Source organism: Hermetia illucens, chromosome 5 (genome assembly GCF_905115235.1).
Source record: "Hermetia illucens chromosome 5, iHerIll2.2.curated.20191125, whole genome shotgun sequence".
Taxonomy (NCBI): Eukaryota; Metazoa; Arthropoda; class Insecta; order Diptera; family Stratiomyidae; genus Hermetia; species Hermetia illucens.
In genome coordinates this window covers 34,787,593-34,812,134 of record NC_051853.1, presented here as the reverse complement: position 1 = coordinate 34,812,134, position 24,542 = coordinate 34,787,593, and the positions used below count along the sequence as shown (strand labels likewise).

At 41.9% G+C, this 24,542-nt stretch overlaps 4 protein-coding genes across 4 annotated transcripts; 2 read left to right on the top strand and 2 right to left on the bottom strand.

The window, feature by feature from the left end:
• Positions 1 to 815: 815 nt before the first annotated feature.
• LOC119657032 (vitellogenin-1-like) lies at positions 816 to 2,228 on the bottom strand. The gene is made up of 3 exons (XM_038063784.1): positions 1,925 to 2,228; positions 1,563 to 1,831; positions 816 to 1,497 (listed from the first exon to the last, which is right to left on the bottom strand). Exons 1-3 carry the CDS (start codon positions 2,199 to 2,201, stop codon positions 880 to 882), a joined length of 1,164 nt encoding a protein of 387 aa, XP_037919712.1. The 5' UTR covers positions 2,202 to 2,228; the 3' UTR covers positions 816 to 879.
• A 7,217-nt stretch (positions 2,229 to 9,445) lies between these two features.
• On the top strand, positions 9,446 to 11,150 carry LOC119657543 (vitellogenin-2-like). Its single transcript, XM_038064486.1, has 3 exons — positions 9,446 to 9,779; positions 9,876 to 10,144; positions 10,312 to 11,150. Exons 1-3 carry the CDS (start codon positions 9,491 to 9,493, stop codon positions 11,047 to 11,049), a joined length of 1,296 nt encoding a protein of 431 aa, XP_037920414.1. The 5' UTR covers positions 9,446 to 9,490; the 3' UTR covers positions 11,050 to 11,150.
• A 5,243-nt stretch (positions 11,151 to 16,393) lies between these two features.
• LOC119657876 (probable RNA 3'-terminal phosphate cyclase-like protein) lies at positions 16,394 to 17,833 on the top strand. Its single transcript, XM_038065007.1, has 4 exons — positions 16,394 to 16,772; positions 16,840 to 17,178; positions 17,238 to 17,410; positions 17,471 to 17,833. The coding sequence occupies exons 1-4, from the start codon at positions 16,472 to 16,474 to the stop codon at positions 17,804 to 17,806; spliced, it is 1,149 nt and encodes a 382-aa protein (XP_037920935.1). The 5' UTR covers positions 16,394 to 16,471; the 3' UTR covers positions 17,807 to 17,833.
• Positions 17,832 to 23,191, bottom strand: LOC119657877 (gametocyte-specific factor 1 homolog). Its single transcript, XM_038065008.1, has 3 exons — positions 23,063 to 23,191; positions 18,374 to 18,574; positions 17,832 to 18,318 (listed from the first exon to the last, which is right to left on the bottom strand). Exons 2-3 carry the CDS (start codon positions 18,551 to 18,553, stop codon positions 18,001 to 18,003), a joined length of 498 nt encoding a protein of 165 aa, XP_037920936.1. The 5' UTR covers positions 18,554 to 18,574; positions 23,063 to 23,191; the 3' UTR covers positions 17,832 to 18,000.
• Between the last annotated feature and the right edge of the window lie 1,351 nt (positions 23,192 to 24,542).

The following is a 24,542-nucleotide window of genomic DNA, read 5'->3' as shown; positions in this document are numbered from 1 at the left end:
TAATATATCATTACGTGAACGATGCTTGTACCCTCTGATATCAGCAGGAAAGATGAAATCAATGCTCTTCGAAAGAGTTACGCGGAGATACAAACTAGCTGATTATCCAAGCAATTTATCAGCAATTTCACAAATACGCGCAATTATGAAACAGACATTCACCCAGCATCAACTTACAGATCGAAGATTAAAGTGGACACAACAATGATGTAGTCCTTGACGAACGCAGAGGAAATATCAATCCTTAAAATTCGTCGAAACTAAATCAGAAACGAAGACTTAATAAAACATAGCAATAATATTCAGTAAATCAATTCGAATCGTAGGGGGATAAACACATCGCCCAAAGATTCACATTCACACTCTCAATCATCCCTCAGGCAGGCCACTGAAGCAATATTTAGTCGTCAAACTTAAGAGAAAGTTAACAGGACAGAAGGCCTCTTCAACAATAAGTGGAAGAAACATATATTCAATAAATAGATCATAAATAAGGTATCACCGAGACCACCGGCAGGAGTTTCTTAAAATCTGAACCTAGAAGGACTTCCATCCAAAAGTGTACTAACATCACCACGTCCGGGAACTAGCAAACTCAATGGAGACAAGTAAACAAAATTTTCAAACGCTAAGAGACTCGACTTCAAATCTACGATGAAGAAACCAAACGGTGCCCTTAAAGCTAATTTTAAGTAAAATGTAGTAGCCAATAGCTTCATCCTTTCCGAAGCACACGATTGCTCCCTAAAAATCAATGAAAATCTAAATCAAGAACCTCACATCATATCACATTATTCAATAATTTCAGAAAATAGTATTAAAAAATATTTAAATTTATCAAGTTTTATTACAAAACAATTTTTTCATTTCAACTTCAAATTAAACACTATTTTGTCCATATGGAGATTTCGCGTTAGTCTCCAAGTAGTAGGTACCTCTTACATACGATGGCGTTGAATAACCCATGGGAATACGCTTTCCACTACACTTCTTCGTATTATATTCATCGATTGATCCACATCTTATAGCCAGGAAATTATCTTCTGATCCTGGTTGAACTGATTCTACATAGTAACTAACTGCCCTGAAATGGGCACACACAACATTCAAACAACCCGGTGGTAAAGCAACTGGTCCATTGGGGTAGAAATCAGCATCACCTATTGGTTCACGTTTGCCCAGTACTCCGCTATTGGTATGGATAACATCAACGAACGTAGCATCTCCTTTTCGAAGACCAATACTGGCGTCCAAGCAAGGCATAGCTGGATCCAAGCCAGTAATTCGAGAAATATATTCTCCAGTTGAGCCATGGTAGCGCCTTCCTGCCACACCAACAATCGTAGCCCCCACACTGTGTCCAATCAGATGAATTCGAGGGTTATTCACCTTTTTACTCAAATGAACGAGCGCATTCCCCAGAACTTCGCCTACCCACAAAGCATTCAAAGTAGCCCATCTGTATAGAGAGTTTACAAAGCGACCAGCATCAAAAACCTATAAGGATATTAATTGGTTAAAACAAATTTTATGATAAGAGAAGAGAAGAAAATAGTTCTTACAATTAAATTTTCAGTTTCCCGCTGCCTGTAAGCTTTTCGCATAGAATCAATAACATCTTCCCCAAGCTTATCACTTACTAATGACTCCCATCCTGTTACTAAAATTGTTATGTTCAAATCCGGATTGAACCCTTTACTTTCAATAAAAGGGGATGGATCTTTCAGTGGGGCCGAAACCACGCTGTTATCTGAATACAACTCCCAATGGAGATCAGCTTCCTGAGGAGCGTAATTCGGTTTCAAAACGTTCCAATACGAAGCAATCCCACCTAGAAGCAAATTAATACACCAAGAAATTGTCATAATATCCTTTTTAGGTAATTCTGCATAAAAATAAAGACAATCTTTTATGGTATACTTACAAACTTTGTTAACATAATACGATACCACTTTAGATGGCGTTCCAGCTAGAACATTTTTCGACAAAAAGAAAATTTCTCCAGCTCCTGGGACGACCTTTCTTACCAAATCGGAAAAGGATGGTATCAGATTCCACAGTCCTTTACCGGGAAAATTGAATGGTACAGGACGTGCTACTGGAAGCGGGTCGGCTCGGCTTCGAGCTTTGGCTCTTGGCTCACATAGACTTAGCGACAATACCGCGAGTAGAAGGAACAGGATGACTGGAATAAATCGCATTATAATGCCTTATGGTACGCTCAGATGAATCAATATCTACTCACTAACTATACTTTCTTTATCATGTATTTATACCACATTATTTCTAAACACAGAATTGCTGATACGACAATTGATTCGTTTATGTTTTCGTCAAGAGTCCATAGCCCATCAGGTCAACGCTACAATTTATGCACTTTGTACTAAAAGACATCTACGCTGGGAAGCCATATTAATAGCTTCAGCAAAGTCATTTTAAATTGTATTTAATGAATTAATCTATTATTGTTAGAACTCAATTAAATTTTTCATGCAGCCAAGATACACAAATTTGGTGAAATTTTTTATAACTCAATCTAATTTACTAATTTCCACATTAGAGCTATAGCTAGCTGGGTCACTGTCTTCTGCTTTCACTTTGTGTATTTCTCCAAAATTTCTCCAAATTTTACAAAAATATTGTATTATAAATGTATGTAAATATAACCAACTTGTGGAATTCATCCAACAGCACAGCCCCAGGAATTCTCCCGGAGCATATGCTTTCAGAGGGCCATCCCAGTTCTCATGGTACCTTGCAGAGTCTGGTCTGACCGCGGCAATACCCAATGATTTGACTGCAATTAGTCATATGTAACATTCTAGTATATTGAGCGTGACTGCACACTAGAAAGGATATCAATTTCCCTTCGATTTAGACAGCTCACCTCCTCGCCGATACTCCCCAGCATTCTGAAGAACGCCCTTCTTGCCCGTATCTATGTGTTACGATGGAGAGAAGTCAATCCTAAAAGGAGCTCTAGGGATCCCGTTGGACATGTCCTGATTGCCCCATTCATGTACAGGCAATCCAGTCTTTGAACTTTATGTAACTCCCTGGCTGATGAACTGAGTTCAGTCCTCTCTGCCCAGATTACCGCCCAACATGTAATCATCTGAACTCTGGAAGCTCTTTATTAGCGAAAAGCTGCAGACAAAGAAGGATGAAGACGAGTCTCCCGCGCCTAAAAACGGGAAAATTGTACCAACTGGTCCTCCAGGTTGGGAGTTAAGTAGGGCTACAACCCTACAGCCCGTTTTAAAGCCACAAAAGGAGCCTTGGACTGGATTGACTACACAACGACGAACCTGGCAACGACAACGAAATAACGATTTGCACATTTTCTCATGGAACGAGCCCTCCCTGTATAGAGATGTAGCTGCCAAGCAGCTAGCCGATACCCTGTCCCAATATAGGGCTGATGTAACAGTGTTGTAGGAGATGCGTTGGACAGGGACCAGTTTCCTGGAGAAAAATCACTACACCATACATTACAGTGTCGACCAAAAAATAAAACCTGCTGTAATCGGCTTTGAAAATATAAACGAACGGCTATGCATTCTGCGTTTGCCAGGCAAATTTAGAAATATAAGCCTCATTAACGTTCACGCCCCTACAGACGAGACCATAGAGTCGGAGAAGGATATCTTCTACGAAACAGTAGAACGAACCCTCGAAGCCTGTCCCAGATATGATATTAAAGTCATACTTGGGAAGCAAGTAGGGATGGAGCTCGTATTCAGGCGATATGTTAGCTTACATAAGGATACCAATGATAACGAACTGCGGATTATTCAGTTAGCGGGATCACGCGAAATGGTTGTTGGAAGTACCTGCTTTGCGCGGTAAGTGGTCCACACACTCTCCAGACGGGACCACTTTCAACCAAATTGACCACGTGTTGATCGAACGCCGTCACCTCTCAGCCTTGATGAATGTCAGAACATATAGACTCACTATCACGTTGGCATGGTGCTCCGAGCTCGAATTACGACACCATCTACAACCCCCTCTGACAATCAGGTGAGAGTTAACACTAAAGCCATTCACAACACAGCCCTCCGCAACACCCATAAGAGGGAAATGGATGCCGCAATAACTGCAGTTAACAGATATCCTGGAGATGAAGCATCTACAAACGATCTTTATAATCACTCGAAGAATATTGCTGCTCATTGATACGGGCACAAAGATACTTGGCCCCAGCCGCAAAAAAAGTCGGAACGGCTGGTTTGACGATGAATGTAAGCTAGCTATAGAACGGAAGAATGCCGCACACTGAGTATTGTTGCATTCTCAAAAAAGGCGGGTACGCACGGAGACTTATCACGAACTCCGTCGAGCGGTGAAGCGACTTCACAAACGGAAAAAGGAAGCCTCGAAGAACCAACAAGTCTGTGAACTAGAAAAGTACAGGGACAACCGCACCAGGAGCGGAAGTTTTGCCAACAAGTCAGCAGGATGAAGCCTTATACACCTCGATGCTCATCCTGCCGAGACAGAGAGGAAAATCTGATTTCCGACAGAATGGGCACATTGGAGCGATGGGTTGAGTACTTTGATGAACTACTGAGCAACCAGAACATCGGCGAGTTGGAGGTTTCCCCATCTGAAGACGACGGACAAATACTGCGACCACCAAGTATAGAGGAAACAGTCCGTGCAATTCATCGGCTTAAAAATCATAAGTTGCCAGAATTAGTTAAATATGGAGGCGACGAGTTACACCAAGTGGCTCATCAACTTGTGCTCAAGGTATGGGACACCGAATCAATGCCTGACTACTGGCAATGAGGGATTATTTGTCTCATAGATAAAAAGGGAGATATTACACAGTGTAGCAATTATGAGTACCATCTGTAAGATATTCTCTTCTATGTTGCTTGGACGGATAGCCCCATACGCCCATCATTGGCCCATACCAAAGAGGCTTCACTCCAGCCAAATCAGATTTTCTCTCTGCGGCAAGCGATGGAAAAACTGTTGGAATATGGACATCAGTTGCACCATCTATTCATCGACTTCAAAGCCGCCTATGATAGCATAAGCGGGGTAAAACTGTACACGGCCATAAGAGAATTCGGTATCCCGACGAAATTGATAAGACTGACTAGGCTGACCCTGACCAATGTGAGAGGCCAGATAAAAGCAGCAGGATCACTTTCAAGACCATTCGACATCAACAACGGTCTACGACAAGGGGATACCCTATCATGCGTGATTCTGAGGTAAATGCGAGATGTACGATCCCCTTTAAGTCCACCCAACTACTAGCCTATGCTGACGATATTGACGTCATGGGAAGAACCACCCGAGACGTACAGACAGCCTTCATCCAGATCGAGCAGGTAGCGATTGGCGCGAAATCTTGGGCTACACATCAATGAAAGCAAGACAAAATATATGGTGGCAAGGTCAGCACCGAAAATCAACCAACCAACAACATCAAACCGCACTAGTCAAACGGGAAGAATAAACATAGGAGACAACAGCTTTGAGACCGTTGATAATTTCTCCTAACTAGGGTCGAAAATCTCAACCGATAACAGCTACGATGATGAAATCTGCGCACGAGGGTTGTCAGCCAACAGAGCCTATTTCAGCTTATAAAAACTGTTCCGATCGAAACGTCTCCCCACAGGGTCAAAGCTCTTACTGTACAAGACATTGATCTTGTCAGTCCTCATGTTTTCCTCGGAGACGTGGGTTCTTAGTAAGAAAAATATCTGTTTATCGTATTACCTCTATGCCATGTAATCTAATGACTGTCAAGTGATCAAGCTTACGCTTCTTAGTTAAAGGTATTATGGTGGCCTTCGCTGGTTTGATACACAACTCCGCCTTGCTGCACCAAGTACTAGTAGTTTTTATTCCAGTTTGGATTCTATCATATTGCATACGTTACCTCATATTTGCCCGTACATGGTGTCAACGTGACCCTTGACATGTATTCCAACATTTCTAAGCTCCCCTTAGGGTTCACCAAATACCATACTTCACATTTGTGATAATAATACCTCACCCTGTGGACAACCCTGAGTAGTATTCATGACAATAGGATTTGCACCTGTCGGCAATTCTATTTGCTTATTCTCTAGCATCCTGCGCATCCAGAAAGCCAGGGTGTTTGTCGTTCCCTTGCGGATCCTTTTCGATCTTCATGATTAATACGATGGTTCTGTGCGTCAAGTTGAGTTTCTCGAAGATGGTTCCTGTTTTTACCCTCTTGATAATTGCTAGTACATCATCCATATATCTGATCCCGAATCTCAGAAGTGTGCCAATCTCCTTCAGTTCATTCTCTAAATTTTCCATAAATAGTAACGATGAGAGGAGGTTGCCATTGCTGCCCCTGGGGTTGTTTTATAAAACTCATTTCTCCTTCTGGTATATATTTGATTCCCGCCTCGATTTCCATTACGATGTCTTCTTTGGGGAAAGTAGCGTCTTTTATTGTGAAGTTCAAACCATTATTGAATAGTGAAAGCTGTTCCTGGGTAAAGTGTCCTGGCCCGTTTTGGTTGAAATTAGTGTCTTCAGTTTCTTTTCTAGTATGCTCCTTTTTTGGCTTTTTCGCAAGTGTAGACCCTGTTAATTTTTTCCTGAACTAGCACAGGGAAGGCCAATGTATGGCGGAACACCCTCTTAAATGGATCGATGAATAAGGCTGCTTTGTGTAGGATTGGGTTATATTGCCCCTTATTGCAGCCCGTTTGCATTTTGCATGTCCTTCCGAAGTTCATTTATTATATATCAAAAGTCGACTGTCACTAGGCTAAAGGAATTCTACCCTATGGGAGGGTGCTTATAGAACTTTCATGGGACGACTCTCCCTCAGTTGGTGAGAGGTATGAACGGTTTCCGAACAACCCTGGATACGACTGCATCTCCCGTAGTCACTAGAGATGAACTGCTAAAAATCTAAATGAGGGAAAGCAGCTTTCACCCAAGACTAATAAGGTGGCCCACAGGGCTTAGGACTGAGCTCACTGCATGTGTAGGGCGGAAGGTTAAGGCCCCCGCATAGCGCTGGGTTGGAAAATGTATCGAGAATGTATGTAATTCAAAGCATGAAGCAATTAGTACTATTAAAGTTTGGTTAAACAACATTGGACTGACACTTGTGGAGACAAAAGCAAAAATTGTGCTCTCGTCAGAACTGAAAATCTTATCATCATCTCCAATTCGGCCGATTTAGGAATGATAATAGACGCAAAGCTCAATTTTAAACGGCAATTGCAGTGTGCTTTTCACAAAGCAGAAAGGCTACATACAAGAGATTCGCCTCCAGGCGCATTGCTTGAATTTTTATTGTGGAAGAAAAGCATCGCACATGTTCGGCATTCTTCAATCATTTGCGTATGAAGAGTTTTGCGCAGCGTTTTGATGGTGTTGATGACGAGTATATAATGCATGGAGAGGAGAAATATACACAAGAAAGCCATCTAGGCACCATCGACACATCGGCGCACCAATTGATGAACCAGTTCCAGTTAGCTACCTCGTTCCAAACCGGCATATACACGATCACATTTCCTAGCCACCTATAAACTCAATTTGTTTCTCCTGTATGCAGTCTTCTTGCCACAGCAAGTATGACACCAATTGTTTGTGGACCGCGGATATACTCGTAGGCTGTTAATAACCAGGGTGGTATGCAAAATCCTGCAGTAGGCAGCAGCACTTTTGAAAGAACATTACAAATCTTACATAATGGACTTTAGTTGAGTGCTGTCTACGGAAGAGTAGATCTAGTTGTGTGGTACCTTCACGACCTTATCAAAGGACGCGGCATTTGTCATCTCAGAATTGATACCGATTAACAGCTTATAACTTGAACAATTTCTCTACTTTATCGCAGATGAAAAATGGTTGAAGGATGAGATCTCTAAGTAAATGGCAACGGCGGTGGGAACGCTCAGGGAAGGGAAGGATCGCGGGAGACGCTAACTGATCCCCGGCATCAGGGGTGGTTGGAAATAAAGAATTGGGAGATAATTTTTATTCTCGTCCAGGCGCATAGAAGGTACCTCCAATACAGGTTTAAATTGAACACATTACTTCATCTAAACTGTAATAGAGTCCTGGAAGACCTGAAGCACATATTCTTCCACTCTTCAAAATTCATGGATAAGTGGAGAAACCTAGAGAAAATATTAGATGAAATGCTGGTACCAGAAAATATAGTGCGGAGAATGGTAGCATATCAGGAGAATTTGGATGTGATCATTTCTGTTATCGAATCTATGCAATCTTAACTGAGAATAACGAAGGAAACCAGGATAGTGTGGTTTCGAGAAGCGCGTATAGAAGAAAGGGGAATGAGCTTATTCCGTTCGGTGATATAATAACTGATGGTGGTTCCACGGAGCAAAGCTAAATAGGGAGCGATTTGAATGGAGAAAAATCCTACACGCTGATGTGCCCATGAAACAAGCCGAACTTTTTGGGGATCGCAAAAAAAGTACTAAGTACGCAATTTGAAACTTGATCAACCCCCTGAAGCAATGCCAGAACGATAGTTCCGGGAGAATATTGAGGAGCTTTCAACCGATAGGAGCCATCATGAGCCTGCATGATTATTCATATCCAGAGGAGTCTCCCTCATTTCAAAAAATAGCCTTCTCGTGAAAGTGGCAACGATTGCTGACCCCAGAGTCCCACTACCTACATCATCTAGAAGAATATAGAATTGTCATTGCCCCGAGCATGACGAAGTTCCTAATTGCCCTTTGAGGATCGTAAGAGTATGCTCGTCAAAAAACCAAAACGACAGGCATACTGTAGAAAGTTAGTGGACCATAAGGAAAACGAACATATTAATCTGTATTACTCTGTATTATTCAAAGATTTAGGTTGATCTTCAAGTGACATTGAGAGTATAGTGTACTGATCTCGATTTATCTACTTTTAATAGGGAATTGACAAATGCATTAAAAGAAACGAATACACAATGTTTGATAGAAATGTCGGAGTATCCTGAGAGTTAAATTTCATTTAATCCTATCCTAGTGTCAACAACCAAGAATATAAACGCAGAATTACGAACTTGGCCATGATCTCCAATAACATGACTTCCGCATGCGAGCTACGGATATGCTTCTATTATGGAAAATTGAGTATCATACCTTCTAAAATGTCGTACTACTATCTAATTTCAAAATAGTGCAAACAACACTGAGGAAAATATACTTGAATTACAACTGGTCACTACCCTCTGGCGGATTCCCCATTCATTGCAGATATAAACTGCTGACTACAAATTTAAATAGAAGAAATTATTCCATTTGATCGCCTGAAGTCTATACAATATCATTCGTCAGCATTTGCGCTCTTATAATTAACTCAAGTGTGTTGACTTCGATGGAATTTGAGTATCTTCTAACTCAGCTGACCTTTCGAATTCTCGATAACTTTCTAAGATATATAACACCCTATGCAAGCCACAAAACTCGTCAATCGTATTTGCAGCCTCATTAGCAACGGCAAGATGAAATTCGTTTTACTTTTCTTAGGCCTGGTGGTCATCACAGCACCCACATATGGCCAATTTCCGAGGACACGTCAGGTCCATCCTTACTCCCTCGATAACGTTAACAAGCAAGTCGAGAACGATCTACAATCTATACAAGCTAACTCAATCTTGCCTGGCCTACAATTATATTTGCCCAGCTGGTTAAAAAGATGGCTCCCGGATATCGATAGAATCCTTTCTTCGTCCCTGAACATTTTGGAGGGAATGCCTGCCAGTGTGGTATCCAGCTCAATCAACAAAATTTGTAAGTAGTCAACATTTAGATCTGAGATTATAATTTAATGATATCACCCATTCCCCATTTAATAAAACTGAAAAAACTGGCATTACTCCATTTCAGGTAGTGTCGCCATTACCACAGGATTCCTTAAACCATCATATTCGATCCCCGAGCAGAGAGTTGCGCTGGAATTGTACACTGGAAATGAAGTCGTGGAATTCCCTGTTGGAGATGTCACACGTTTGTTGAGCCACAGTGGCTATAATGGTAACAAAAACATAACCATCTTCGTAACCAGTTGGGGAGCTAAGAGTGATGAACAGGATAGAGATAATATCGTATACGTTTTGGCTCAAGCTTACAAGAAACGTGGCACAGACAACTTCATTGTAAGTACAGCTTCTTTTGATTTCCGATTTCTCAATCCTTTTTCTATTACATTACCCAACTTTAAGACCCTACTTTAGCTGAATATCCTTTCTTTTATTCCTGGTGTACTTAGCCTTCCTTTTCTTTCATCCAAAAAATTTTAACGATCATTTATTTGTTATTTCAGCTCTTCGATGTCAGCGACTTTGTGGATACTATCTATCACTGGTTGACCCTTGATACAAGATCAATTGGCCGAGTTTTGGGAGATGCCATTGTTCGCTTATCCAGAAATGTTCCAGTTTCAAACATTCACATCATTGGCCATGATTTAGGAGCTCATATTGCTGGAAATGCCGGACGACGAGTTCAAGAAGTCAAGCGTCAGCAGATTGCCCGAATAACTGCTTTGGATCCTCCAAAGATTTGTTACGATGACTCAGATGGATTTTATGGAATACAGCCAGGCGATGCCGAATTCGTTGACGTGATCCATTCGAATAATGATGTATTGGGAAAAAAAAACCCTGTCGGAGATGCTGACTTCTATCCAAACGGTCCAATTTATTTGCAGCCAGGTTGTTATGATGTCGTATGTTCTCATAAGCGGGCTGTTCTCTACTATGCAGAATCAGTGGTCCCAGGTGCGGAGCGTAATTTCTTGGCTCAAAATTGTCCTTCTTTGAGTAACATGAAAAAAGAAAATTGCCGTGGTATGAAAATCCCTATGGGATTAGCTACTCCACCGTCTGCCCGAGGTCCTTACTTTTTGGAAACTAACAAGGAACCATCATATGGAAAAGATGCATCTTCGGACTACCCATATGGTCAATCAACTGTACTCTCAGCATCCAATGCTAATGATGAAGGGGCTAATACGAATGCTGATCAATCACTCAATGAAAATTCAGAGCAAGCCGTGTAACCAGTTATAATCTTAAAAGTTCCCAATGAAATTTCCTTTTTACCAGCAAATGTTTAACTGTAATTACATATAAGAGACGAATAAAGGTTAAAAACCCAGCATTTATTTGTAATCATTATGTTTCAAGTCAACTTACTTTTTCCGCGTTTACAAGATTACAAAACCATAAAACTTATTTCTATTCCTGATTGATTTTTGGCGTTCGGTGCCTTCTTCCCATCATCATCTTTTTTTTTCTTTGGAATTGTATAAATTTATGAAGTATAATACATGCTAATGGACTGGACTGCTATGAGAACTCTATTTCATGGTCGTCCTCCAATAGACAACCATATGAGCTTGAATATCCTCAGCCTGGCCCAGATGCGAAAATTTGCCAAGTAGAGGTTCAGTTTTATTTATCGAAATTATGATTTTTAATCTTATTCAAACCATCATACAAAGAAGTCCAATTAGTAGATTAATCTCCAATTTCCCCACTTCCTTACGCAGACCCCTCCACCATCTCCGCTACCGCCAACTTAAAAAAATCTATCTCCATGAATTGCATGCTGGCTCTACTCTCCTACAAGCTCTTGGGAATTCATGGTGGAGCTGAAGCGTATTACCCCATCAAGGGGAAATGGGGGGAGAGAATCGTACGGCGGTTGATTAGTAAGCGGCTCATCAACCAAGATACTTGCCTTTAGACTGACCATATCTGGAGTCCATGAGAAGAACTGCCTCTATCATAAGCTCTTCATTAATCCAACCAGAAAGCGAAGAAACGGGTGGAAGAAAAGGCCGTAGAGGAATATTTATATGGTTGCCTTTCACCGCTTGGTAGGGCAAAGCGCGCCAGCCACACCTACGCGCCAGCACTCGCGTTCACTTGAAATGCGCTTCAGCAACCACCACAACTTCCCGAGACGCTCTCACTCGTCTTCTACTGTTCTGTGCCAGGTGCCCTTGGAGCAACCTACTCATCGGCCATCTTGGGAGAGTCGGTTCCACTGCATGACGTAGCCCTCAATGCAATTATAGCCCCTCGTCAATGTGGACCTATCCACTGGCACTTCCATCTTCCTATCACATCGCATACGAGTGCAAAGCCTGTGCGCCTACCAAGTTGTCCGTTTTAAATAACGTCAGGCCAGCATACTTCGATGATACGACGCAGACAGGTATTGACGAAAGCTTGGAGCTTTTGAGTAACAGTGGAGTTCACCTTCCATGTGATATTCCCATATAGCTACACAGAAAGAACATTAGCACAGAACAGTCTCAACTTGATCTTAGTGTTGAGATAACTGCAATTCCAAATTTTAGACAGGGCAACAAAGAGGATCCAGCGCTGTTAATGCTTCGGGCAACATCTAGTTCATTTTATTGATGGCAGTGGGATTTGTATCGTGATTTGGACGCCAGTCGACTCAGCTGTGAATGAGTACCTGAGTTAAACCAGGGTAATACTCTCGACCGAGCGCAATGCTGACCATATTGCCTCCTATAGGGTAATATAATCCTGTAGTGTACCGTTACGGTTTTGAATGAAGTGCTCTAACACACTTCAAGGCCCTGATCCAATTGGATTGCTGCACCAACGATTATTATTATAACATCTAGTTCGGTGCCAATGGGAGAGTGCGATGACCCGTTAGACTGAGATTCTTGGTTTTGTTGGATCTTCAGTTCAACTCTACTTGTCTCTCTTTCCAAATCCAGATTCATTTGGCGAAGGTCCGGTGGAAGAGCAAACAAGTGTCATCAGGGTAATCAAGGTGTTTGAAGAAAGAGTCAACGTCCATTAAATTGCTCCACGTCCTCCGACGACAAGAAATAATCCTCCGAGATTTTACCTCGGTAGAGCATGTGACATTTTGCGCCATCATACGGCTCTCTGATAATAGGTATTAATTTCTCCGGAATCTTCCCTCCTACGAAGAGCACCCCAGATACACTCCCTGTTTACGCTATCGAGAGCTTTCTCGAAATCGATGAAGAGCAGGTGCAGCGAAAATCTAAATTCCGCGTGCTGGTCCAAAATGATCCGTGCGGTGTTGATGTGGTCGATGCAGAAGGATCCGAAGCGGAACCCAGGCTGCTCTCTGTCGATCGAGCTTACGAGATGTTCTTTGATGCGTTCCATTTTATTGTTATTTTAGCTATTATCTTTGCGACGGATAAGAGTCCGCAAATGCCCCTCCAACTGTCACACTCCAAACAGGTGCCCTTTTTGGAATCTCCCTTCTTTCACTCTCTGGGGAAAGTCTCGGATTCTCAAGATTTCCGTACGAGTGGGAGCAGCACATTTGCAGTAACTGCTGGTGCAACGATAAATAATTCTATGGGGAGAGCATCAAGCTCAGCGGCTTTACTCCGTTTAAATGCATTGATAGCCGAAATGATTTTTCTTCTACTTGGAGGAACTGTCCCTATCCACATGTTACAGTGGCTTTCATCCACAAGAGGAGGAACCTCACCGGATTATAATCCGTTAAGGACCCTGGTGAAGTGTTCTTTCCACCTATTCAGTTGTTCATCATCATGAATGAGAAGTCCACCATTGACATCCTGCATAGGTCCATTGAAAGATTTGCGTCGGTCAGTTGAAGCCCAACTGAACTTATGACAAGCTCTGCGCTCGAACAGTGTGCTACAAATGACAAGGCGTTGCAGAAATCCATGAATCTCCCACCATTACCCAAAACACGCCAAACATGCTTCTCCATCACATGTCCGAGCAAGGTGTCGTCAGATCCCACTTTGGCATTCACATCACCTATTACGATCGCAAAGTCACCTTTAGGAAGTTTCCCCTGAACCGTGTTCAACTGCTCGTAAAAAGCATCCCTCACCACTACATCGGAAGTCGCCATCAGAAGCAACCCAACACCGCATTCGCGTTTGCTACGGCTTGACTTTCCAGAATACAAAAGCGCATTGCCGCAAGAGGGAGAGCAATACTCTCCAGAGTCCCACCATCTTACATCAGAAATCATGTTACAAGAAAAATACGTCTTGTGCGCATGAACAAGCTGTTATAAGAGGAACTCACAATTCGATCGAAAAACGGTTTTTTTTTACTTATTGCCGCATATTCTTCAGAGTTAAAAAGTAAATTCTACTGTGGTGTTATCCCTTAAGAGAAGCTGTACCGGCTTGTCAAAAGCCAACATCAAAGCACACAGGACGTGGCGAGGTGGCAGACAGGGCATCGGCTGAGTCAAAATCAAATAGCCAAGTGGTGGCACAGGGGAAAGCAAGTTCACATTTATTTGCTGGGTGTGGTGAATTCCTGCGGGATGTGCTCTCGGCCCGGTTATTTGCAGTTGGGGTTGGGGGGTTTTACCTTTACCCCTTTCCCCCAGCTGCCCGACTCATATAGTCAGAATAGGCCCGTTCGCCTCCTTCTCTACCTCCCTAAAAGAACTCAAACTTCCAATCTCCCGGTCCAACAATAACAAATCTTCGGGCCCCGACTGTATCTCTAACTTTGTCCTGCAGAATTGTGCGCCTACCATCAGTGAACGTCCCGCCATCCTCTTCAACAACTGTCTGAACAACGGACACTTCCCGGCATCATGGAAATATGGTCTCCTTATACCTTTCCTTAAGAAGGGGTGCTCGAGCGATCTGAAAGATATGAGGCCTATCTCTCTTCTTTCCAATATTGGAAAAATCTTCGAACGTATCCTACTAAGTCACCTCAATAGACACTACTCCGCTATCATTCCACTTAATCAATTCGGCTTCGAAAACCTCAAATCCACCGAACAGATAATCCTGTATCTGCAAGACTATATCGTAAATCACCTGGAAAATAGGCATTGCACCGTAACCTGCGCCTTAAACCTTGAAAAAGCATTTGATTCAGTTTGAAAGAGGGCTCGCTCTACAAACTAATTCAGACCAATTGCCCCTCACCTTATTCAGAATTCTCGGAGACTTCATCCGAAACCAAACATTAAATACATGGGAATCTTTCGCAACAACAAACTTAAATCCAATTCCAGATCTGCTATTGTCAATGCTTCTAAGACCTCAGCTGCCTTCAAAAACCTCCTCTCGTCTGCCACCAAAACTCTTTCATACAAAAGTCTTATTCAACCAATCCTGACCTACCATTTCCCAGCACATGTCACCTAACATAGCAGAAGCACTCCAACGCTTGGAAAGGACGATACTCAGGAAGTGCATGGCCAAATGCAGAAGGCCAAACCTAAAATTTCACAAAAATTCTCTACTCTACGACCACTTCGGGATTTGCCCCATAATTCCGCATATGGTCATACTGAACATGTGGCTGTCCCACCCTAACCCACTGATAAAAAATCTCGCTACGCGCAATGCCTCGTTAAGCAAGCAGAGGTATTACCTATTAAAGCTGACTCTCTCAGTAATTCTCCTCTCAACCATCACGCCTCCCCTCCCACTTTCATCAAAGATCCTCCCCGGACTTCCACAGAGGCTAACCGCGTAGGGCCAAGGTTCCGCCAATCAATCCTCGCGTAAGCGTAGATCACCTTTCATTACTTTTCTTTACCTAGTCTGGATTAAGTCAATTAACATTAATTAGCCTATTGTACAGGCGTGATATCTGTAAACATTAACTTCTCCCCTAAATTAAGCTCCACAATACATGCCCCGCAATCCCACATTCCTCTTCATCCCTCCCGCCTTTGGTCACTGTCCTTGCACAAGTCCAAATCGAGCAAAAGGTAGCCCTTTCTCAGTCAAGAAAGGACTGCGCTTTACTCCAAATTCTTCGCTCAATTCTGTCCAACGGTGCCTAAAAACTCCTATTTTCTAGTTTCCCAGTATGGAGTACTAGTATTTTGTGTTGGTTTGTGTTGTAAGCCATAAATTATTCTTAGGTTTAAGCACATACTATGTCAAATGAGCATTAACATTCGGCCCTTTTCATTTTATACCATGGATTAGTCCGGATATTTCTGTAGGTTATTATAATTATTCTGTTAAGGGAAAGTCGCACCGCGTCCTTGAAGAACTATTGTGCCCTTTTAGCTGGTTATAGTGTACCTATTGATCATAGTATCTCAAGCAGGCCTATAACCGTTAGGAAGTTTAGTATGTTGCCTACCTCCTTTCGTCATCCTCCTCACAAAACCTGCAGGCAGTATCCGTAGATATCCCTAGTTTCCCGTAGGTTCCGTAGGTTAGCGTTACATACTTATTTAGTCACGCTTGAGCTTTTAAGTTATTTTTGTGTGCCGCACATATATTTCTTTACTTTGCTCAATAAATAAATCAGAAATCTGACCGTTACAAGTCATGCATCATTTCGCCGTGAACTAACCTAACTGAAATGTTCTTTCACAGCCCTGCACCGTTTGACAACAATGTCATTTTCATTTGCTCTCAACTGACAGCCGCACGTGTTGGTCTCGCATGTCTTGCCTGCTCGGTTGTAAACAAACGCATGAAAATGCCTCCGTTTGCACGTGAAAATAACTTATTAGTGTATAAAGGTAACAATTTTTTGAAGCAACGCTTGCTGCTTTCAACACTCAGCGGCAAACCAGTGAAAATCATCGAAATCCGAAGTGAAGATGCCAATCTCGGCTTAAGGGAATACGAAATCAGCTTGATCCGTCTTTTCGATAAAATCACAAATGGAACGAAAATTGAATTAAATGAATCTGGCACAAGCTTGTATTTTTGTCCGGGATTGCTACATGGTGGAGCGTTCCATCATGATTGTTGTACTCAACGGGGAATCGGTAAGAAAGTGGAATTATTAAAATGTGCGACTTGGCAGCATTGACTACTTTTCGCTTCGATATTTAGGGTACTACCTCGACGTTCTTATCGCATTGGGACCGTTCTGCAAAACACCTTTAAACATCACCCTCAGAGGAGTCACAAATAGCAAGGAAAGTCCATCCGTTGACCATATAAAAGGCGCTGCAATTCCGGTACTCAAAAAGTTCATAGTCGTCGATGAGGGCCTTGAACTGAAAGTAACGAAACGTGGAATGATGCCTGGCGGTGGCGGAGAAGTAGTTTTTAAATGCCCAGTGAAGCAAAAATTGCGACCAACACAGTTCCTGAAAGCTGGAATGGTCAAGAGAATACGTGGAACTGTGTACGCCTCCAAAGTATCACCAGCAATGGCGAATAGAACAGGTACTGAGAACTTTCACAGTCGAATTCTAAAATATTTTCTAAAACGTTTGCGAAAACAGTTGAATCGGCGAAAGGAGTTATGCTCAATTTTCTGCCTGACGTCTACATCTACACCGACCAAAATCGAGGTAAAATGTCCGGGAACAGCCCTGGATTCGGGGTCAACCTCATCGCCGAGACGACCGATGGTGTCTTCTACTCAGCTGAGGCAATTTCCAATACAAAAGACGAGGTAAGTGGCTTTTAAATGATCTCAAGCATGAGTTTTAGAACTTTTTGCGTTAATTCTCAGGGAAAAGAACCGTCTGTTCCGGAAGATCTAGGTCGCGAAGCTGCTTACCGACTTCTAGACGAAATCTATCGCGGCGGATGTGTCGACTCATCATTTCAGTGGCTGACGATACTGTTCATGGCGCTGGGGCAAAAGGATGTGTCGAAATACTTAACAGGGCCGTTGTCTGATTACAGCGTGCACTTCCTTCAGCATCTGAGAGACTTCTTCGCAATAACATTCAAACTGGAGAATCCCGAACAGGACGACGAAGATGACGCTTTGCCTGGTGCACAGAAAGTCCTGATGACATGCGTGGGGATAGGTTACACAAATATCAATAAAAGAGTCATTTAGAAAGAAAGAAATTTAGCTTTTTTTTATATTAACGCATCCTCTTAAACATAAATTACACGAATACAAATTGAACTTAAACGACTTTTCCCGATTGATCAAACCACCCTACAGATCTCTGCAATATCATACAAAAACTTGGGAGTTGCTATTGATAAAATAAATGTAATAAAGTACTGCTACTGGCGAAGAATCGCTTAATTTTCATCATCGGAGCGTAAGTCATCTGCATGCCGCCTCTTCTTCCTCGCCGGGGCTAAGCCCTCATCCTCTTCGTCGGTGTAGTACTCTCCATCTAACAATGCGAGCTTCTCTATAGCCTTCGACTTAACTATGGGCGCGTTTTTCACATATGTTTTTGGATCATATGTTCCGACCTGCACGTCGTCCCAGTCATCATCACAGCTGACCTTCGGTTGTTTGGTAATTTCATTACGCTCCGATTTAACCGCCGGCGCTACATTGTAGCGATATTGATCTATCAGGGCCTTATCTGGACAGATGGAGACATGATGCTGTGGAAAATAGATATTCAGTTTGAATAATCCGAGAATTATTGGCAAATCTTACGTTCAGTTCGGGCTCAGGTACTTGATGCACACTATTGAAAGGACAACGAACGAGCTTCACATCGGGATGACTCTCACGACATTTTACCAGATGCCTCTGCAGACGTTTCCGCATAATACGATGCGACTCGTTGTATGGACATGTTACAATCTCTTCGGAAAGTTCTTTATAGGATGACATAGTTGAGCATGAAACTTAAACCTTAAACGGAAAATTGGTATTAAAAAAATAAGAATAATTCCTTTTAAAAGTTTTGAGTAAAACAAAACCTTATTAAAATCGATTCACTGTTGTCTGTCTGTCACACGCACTTTTTTTCAAACCATTAGGCCCTACGAAATTTGATGAATATATGGGAACTATGAAATCCCAGGCATGTAGTGAGTAACCTAAATTCAGGTGGAGTTTGAAGGAAGGCTCCCCAGATACGCAAAGAGGGAAGGTTAAATTTTGTTCACCAAATATAGTCATGTGGCATATCAAGTGAAAGGTCTCCATTTGTACTTTCCTAAACTCGATTTGATTTTGACATAAATTATAAAGTGCTCGAGCAAGGAGTCAAAATGTGTTTACTTAAAATGAGACAGAACTCAATTCGGAAACTGCCCAACCTAAAAATCTGAAAATAATATATGAAATCCAGACCTCAAAATATGGCCCATTCCGATATCTGCTCAAATAAGCTTACTAATATACCAACTTTTTGAAATTGACTGGAAAATCCCCCTTAAGTTCATCCATCGTAGGAGTACTAAATTTCAGCAGCATAGGGCGGTATCACGGATAATATTGCCAAGTTTCATAGAAATTCGACAATGCAAATAAGATGCTGACGTCATAATCAATGAGAATAATTGACATTCGGATGAAATATTAAAATATTATTTATGAAGAATCTACTTCCCAGCGCTTTTTTAAGGCTTTGTTTGTCGGCCACACGCACTCTTCTCACAAACGGCTACTCCGATTGACACGAAATTCGGCGAGAAGTTGTGATGCATTTATGGGTGATGCAAAGGGGGGTGTAAATTTTTTTTCAAAGAATATAATAAAGTCGGGTATCAAATGAAAGGTCTCGATTAGTACTTTTCAAAGCCAGTGTTAGTTTTGAGATTTGTCGCGGGAAGGATCGAAAGTGATGATTTCTTTAATGGACCCGTTCTCAGAAACTACCCATCGGAAAAATCTGAAAAAAGAAACTGCTTCTATACATTGCCAATGCTTCAAAATACTCTCCATATCGATATCCACTCATATTAAGGTAATAATAGCATATTACTATACTTTTGGAAAATTGGCTAAAAAACCCCTTTTAGTTATTTGCAGACTATAATACGAAACATGATATCCCCAAGCTTCATAAAAATCGTACTATTAAAGTTACAATAGCTTGTCTTTTCCGTCTAAATTTTCTGAAACCCAAAATGCTAAATATCAATATCACACTAAAGTGAATGGTCTGATATGCTAAATATACATATACATTGTGGGCTACGTACAAATCGGATAGTTCTCCATTCAATCCTCCTCCTAGACCTCCACAATAAATACGTTGTAGCATGCAGTGCCATAATCTGATGGCATGGACGAGTGCGGATGATGGACAGCGAAGTCCTACGGCCATAGTAACATCATAGATAAAGTTCCTTGGGAAATTTGGGCATTCGCCACGGACTATGCCATACGTAAGCTGAACTTCACGAGAAACTCCTTCGGCGAGGGGGAAATATCACCTTCTCATCACGCCAGTTAATTGAAATATAAGTGCATGCTAGGCCTGCATCCATTCCCTCTATTACCAGCGCAGGAACGATGCCATTGGGGACATCAGACCTGCATCTATGGAACGAGTTAAATGCCCATTTTACTCGCTCCAATTATACTACTTTGCATTGCACCTGTCGGCTCCGAGATGCGATTGTGGATGCTGTCTGGGAAGTGCACCTCAAGCAGATGTTTCTTCATCGCTTTCTCTGTAACTCCCGCTCTGTAAAGGGGATAATCCAACCTCTGGCTTCGTTTTTTAACAAGGATCCGCTTCAGTTTTGGGATTGACTCAAGAGAGTCCCTTCGTAAAAGCGTCTCCAGGATGATCGATTACAGCCTTCTATGCCTCCTTATAACGATTCCCGCCAGCGGATACATCAGACTTCAGAGCGCGATTGAAGAGCACCCTTGTTTTTCTCCTCTGTTTTGTTTTCGTATTCAAATTTGTTCGAATGTAAGAATACAGCCATATTCCTATTCACTTGTGTAACTACGAAAATATTCACTTACACGAATATTATTATTATTCTGTTAAGAGACCTTGAAGAACTATTGTGCCCCTTTTACTGAGTATAGTGTACCTATTGATCACTTATACGATTACAAATACTTTCGTATTCGTCAAAAATCATTGTACAAATTTATTCGTATTCGTATTTACGAATACAAATATGTCCCATACTGCTGTTTGCAGCAGTGTACCTCTGTACTCTGGAAAGACAAATGGTAGTAGACATGAATCCGGCGTCAGTTTGTTATTGACTCTTGACTTGGGAGATGACAAGATCCGTACTACAACTTTTGAGGTCCAGGTTAAGGAGAATCACAATTGTACAGTGCTATACACCCACGAAGATTTCCTATATAGTGGAGAAGGTTTCTGGGATCAATTACACGCAGCTCAGAAGAGGCCTCCTAAAAGTTAACATTATGATCGTGATGAGTGATGTGAATGCCAAGGTGGATTCTGACAACACCTTGCTCGAACATGTCACGATAATGATAAGAGTTGTGTGGATTTCTGCAGCTTCCACCACCTCGTTATTGGTGGCACATTGTTCGAGCACAGAGCTTGCCATAAGGTCATTTGGCTTTCGACGGACCGGCAGTGTCAGATTAACCATTTTGCGATCAGCAGTAAATTTAGGAGTTGTCTGTGAAACAAGAGAGGCGCCGTTTCTCGCAGGATTGGAGAGTTACGACCTTCTAAGTTCAATATCGACCGATTAGTCAGCTGCCAGTCGAAATCTATCTTGCTGATCGGACGGAGTAACCCGCCTAAGAAGCGTTGGGCAGCTATCAATATTGTTCTTTTCTCGGATGCTACACACATCACAATCAAAAGAACTTGCTAGTGATCGTAAATCTTTCGATGATCCTGTCAGAAACGTAAACCGTGCAGTCCTCATCCCCGACGATACGGATCTCGGCCAACAATGCAACCAAACGGAGTAAAGACGCTGGGCTTGACAGTCTCCTCGCAGAGTTATCCATCGGTACAACTAAAAATGCAAATCTGCTACTTCTAGTCGTGCGGAAATCCTGAGAATCCCAGACTTTTCCCAGAGAATAAAAAAAGGGGATGATCGTTAAGATTCCAATGAAGGGTAGCCATATTGTGTGCGACAACTGGAGAGATATCTGTGTGCTCCCAACAGTAGTAAAAATAATAGCTGAAATAATTTTGGAACGCATCAAGGAACATCTCGAAGGCTTGAACGACAAAGTGCAGGCTAGTTTCTGCTCTGGATCCTCCTGAACCACGTCAACCCCTTGCAGATCATTTTGGAGCAGGGCGCGGAATTTAGATCTTCACCTGCTCTTCATCGACTTGAAGAAATCATTCAACAGTGTCAACTCAAGGTGTACCTAGAGTGCTCTACGCAGAATGGACATTCCAGAGAAACTAATAGTTATTTTCAGAGCGAAATATGATAGCGCAGAATCACATGTGCAACATTGAGGTGAAATCTCAGAGGAATTTTAGGTCGAAAGCGGAATCCGCCAGGGTCGTAGAGGTCGTGGAGGAGTTCAGTGGACCATGACATCGTTCCTCAAACATCTCGAAGGCGTGGATTAATCTGTACCTCACCTCTAGGAAGCGATATTTAACATATGTTAATATAAGGTTTTAGATATGGAAAAAAATATCTTTACATTCTTAAAACAAATTTGCGGTACAATAACTGTTACAAGAAAACACGAGGTAGCTATGCACTGAAGAAGGGAGCAAGGAGTCAAGGAGAAACTATGCGTTTAAGTTGTACAAAACTTTACAAACATCGGAAACGAGAACTTATCTAAGAAAACACTTTCTTGAAACTCTCCACGGGCGAAAAATGTAGCATTACCCCTCAACTTAGCTCTACTTCTAAATGATTTTGAAAGGCCTCCTTTTTAATATAGGGGTTGATCCTTCCTTAGAACTAAAGAAAGTAAAAACACCAATTTTTTGTTGAAAGGATGCTCCTGCTCACTATGATGTAATATTTTTGGACATAAAATAAAGCATACATTTCTCTAGTATAGACTTCACATCTATTTCCCTCAGTACCTTCACTTTGCAGTCATTAATTTAAAGATCCGTTTGCATTGTATGTATTGCCTGCTGCATTTAAAAATAATGGAAATGACCTCATGACATAAAATTTTCATGTCTAATGCCAAAAGAAAATTACGGTCACCAGCGTTATCACCGTTTCGTTATAGTTATATCACCGTCAAATGCATCTTGAAGGAGTGAAATGATCCAGAACAAATCTCTTTACAGACGTGAACGGTATAAAACTGTAAATAAACCCCAAACAGCTAACAAATCCTTAAGCTAAATCAAATGTCGAATTATGTTTTTTCAGCGCCACTTCAGGTGCTTCCAAATAATTTATAATTGTAAAAATCACAAACTGATTCAGAAAAACTTACAATTAAAGGTTCCTAATCTGACCCTCCGATAGTAAACTATATAATAAACAAAGCTCCAATTTCAACAAATAACTAGCACAGAACAAGATATGCACTAATCTCCCAACACAGCGAGCTGTCACTTATGACAGCTAGCATATGAAAGGCAGAGGTGAATAACCTTGGCTATTTAGGAACGAATTCATTGCTTTAAACTGTAGCGGGCATGTTCAACAGATGTTCAATAAATTTAAGACAGATCTATTAGTTTTTTCGAAATCAGTGATTGTGCCATAAAAGCATAATATACACTCCCGTAAAAAAAGCCAAGAGCAATTTCCCATGTCTTTCTAGCATGAAAAATAAGACAGTTTTCAAATGGATAAAAAATATTATCAATGAACTTCCGAAGGACGATTGAAAGTCGATATGGACCTTCTTAAGGTTTTCTGTAAAACAAAACCTGATTAAAATCGATTCAATGGCTGTCTTTTTTCATTGTTGGAAGGTGGTTCAAAACCTGCTGCTGGCTCCTGCCATGCAGTTATGTGAGACTATTACTCACCTCCTTCTCAAACCACTCTTCCCACGCGACTGCTATAAAGCATTGCATCCCGGGGCTGGTTCAGTTCCTAACTGTGGCCTTTTATTATTCTCTCCCTTTCTTGTTTTCTTCGCAGTTCTTCATGCCTTAGCCAATTTGTGCCTCGTTCCATCTCTTTTACCATTCTGTGATGGATCCTCGTCGTGCTAGTCGCCGTCGAAGTTCACTAGACTCCCAGATTGCATACATTTTGTCGTAGAGACGCCGACCTTCATTCGCCAAGATGTCTGTGGGGGTTATCCCTGCTAGTGGATATGCCGCTTCTCCTAATGTTGTTCGATAAGCACTGCATACCCGGAGTCCACTTACTTAATACGCCATTCCTAGCTTTCCGCAGTTTAATTTGTTTTCAGAACAGTTGCCCAAACTGTAGCTGTGTAGAGTACCAGTAGAGTAGAACTAGCTGCGCTGGAAATAAGACGACGTCGACTTTGTCTTGGTCCACCACGAAAGCCGAATTGCTTGTCGGATAGGCCTCCTTCCTTTTCCGCAATAGCGAGCAGTCTACCAACGGTATTGACTAAACATATCGGTCGATATAAGGAGGGTTAACCAATGGTTTACCTAACTTCGGAATAAGTATCAGCTTTTGCAGCATCCGTTGCTCGGGGAATTCTCCTTCTCTAAGAGATGCCGTAAAAATTTGAGCAAACATACCTAGTGCTCCCCTGGTTGCCAGTTTCAGGGCGATATTCAGAATTCCATCCGGCCCTAGAGTGTCATTTTCAGCGAATTTCCTTGCTACATATAGAATTTCCTCTGAAAGTGAGGTCTACTACCAAATGTAATTCTCCCCTCCACTCAAGTCAGTCAGGGAGGTATCTGCTTTGACTTTACGCAAAATACTCGCGTACGTCAGCTCGCTGGTTTTTGTTATGATCCGGTGTTACTCTCGTT

What these genes read in the sequence shown, in the direction of transcription:
- LOC119657032 (XM_038063784.1), bottom strand. Translation starts at nt 2,201, where the DNA reads ATGCGATTTATTCCAGTCATCCTGTTCCTTCTACTCGCGGTATTGTCG. An exon ending in GTATTATGTTAACAAAGTTT is followed by an intron (nt 1,832 to 1,924) that starts GTAAGTATACCA and finishes ATTTGCTTCTAG; the next exon opens with GTGGGATTGCTTCGTATTGG. An exon ending in GGGAAACTGAAAATTTAATT is followed by an intron (nt 1,498 to 1,562) that starts GTAAGAACTATT and finishes ATATCCTTATAG; the next exon opens with GTTTTTGATGCTGGTCGCTT.
- LOC119657876 (XM_038065007.1), top strand. Translation starts at nt 16,472, where the DNA reads ATGAAAATGCCTCCGTTTGCACGTGAAAATAACTTATTAGTGTATAAA. An exon ending in TTGTACTCAACGGGGAATCG is followed by an intron (nt 16,773 to 16,839) that starts GTAAGAAAGTGG and finishes TTCGATATTTAG; the next exon opens with GGTACTACCTCGACGTTCTT. An exon ending in AGCAATGGCGAATAGAACAG is followed by an intron (nt 17,179 to 17,237) that starts GTACTGAGAACT and finishes TTGCGAAAACAG; the next exon opens with TTGAATCGGCGAAAGGAGTT.
- LOC119657543 (XM_038064486.1), top strand. Translation starts at nt 9,491, where the DNA reads ATGAAATTCGTTTTACTTTTCTTAGGCCTGGTGGTCATCACAGCACCC. An exon ending in CAGCTCAATCAACAAAATTT is followed by an intron (nt 9,780 to 9,875) that starts GTAAGTAGTCAA and finishes ACTCCATTTCAG; the next exon opens with GTAGTGTCGCCATTACCACA. An exon ending in GTGGCACAGACAACTTCATT is followed by an intron (nt 10,145 to 10,311) that starts GTAAGTACAGCT and finishes TTGTTATTTCAG; the next exon opens with CTCTTCGATGTCAGCGACTT.
- LOC119657877 (XM_038065008.1), bottom strand. Translation starts at nt 18,553, where the DNA reads ATGTCATCCTATAAAGAACTTTCCGAAGAGATTGTAACATGTCCATAC. An exon ending in TACCTGAGCCCGAACTGAAC is followed by an intron (nt 18,319 to 18,373) that starts GTAAGATTTGCC and finishes TATTTTCCACAG; the next exon opens with CATCATGTCTCCATCTGTCC.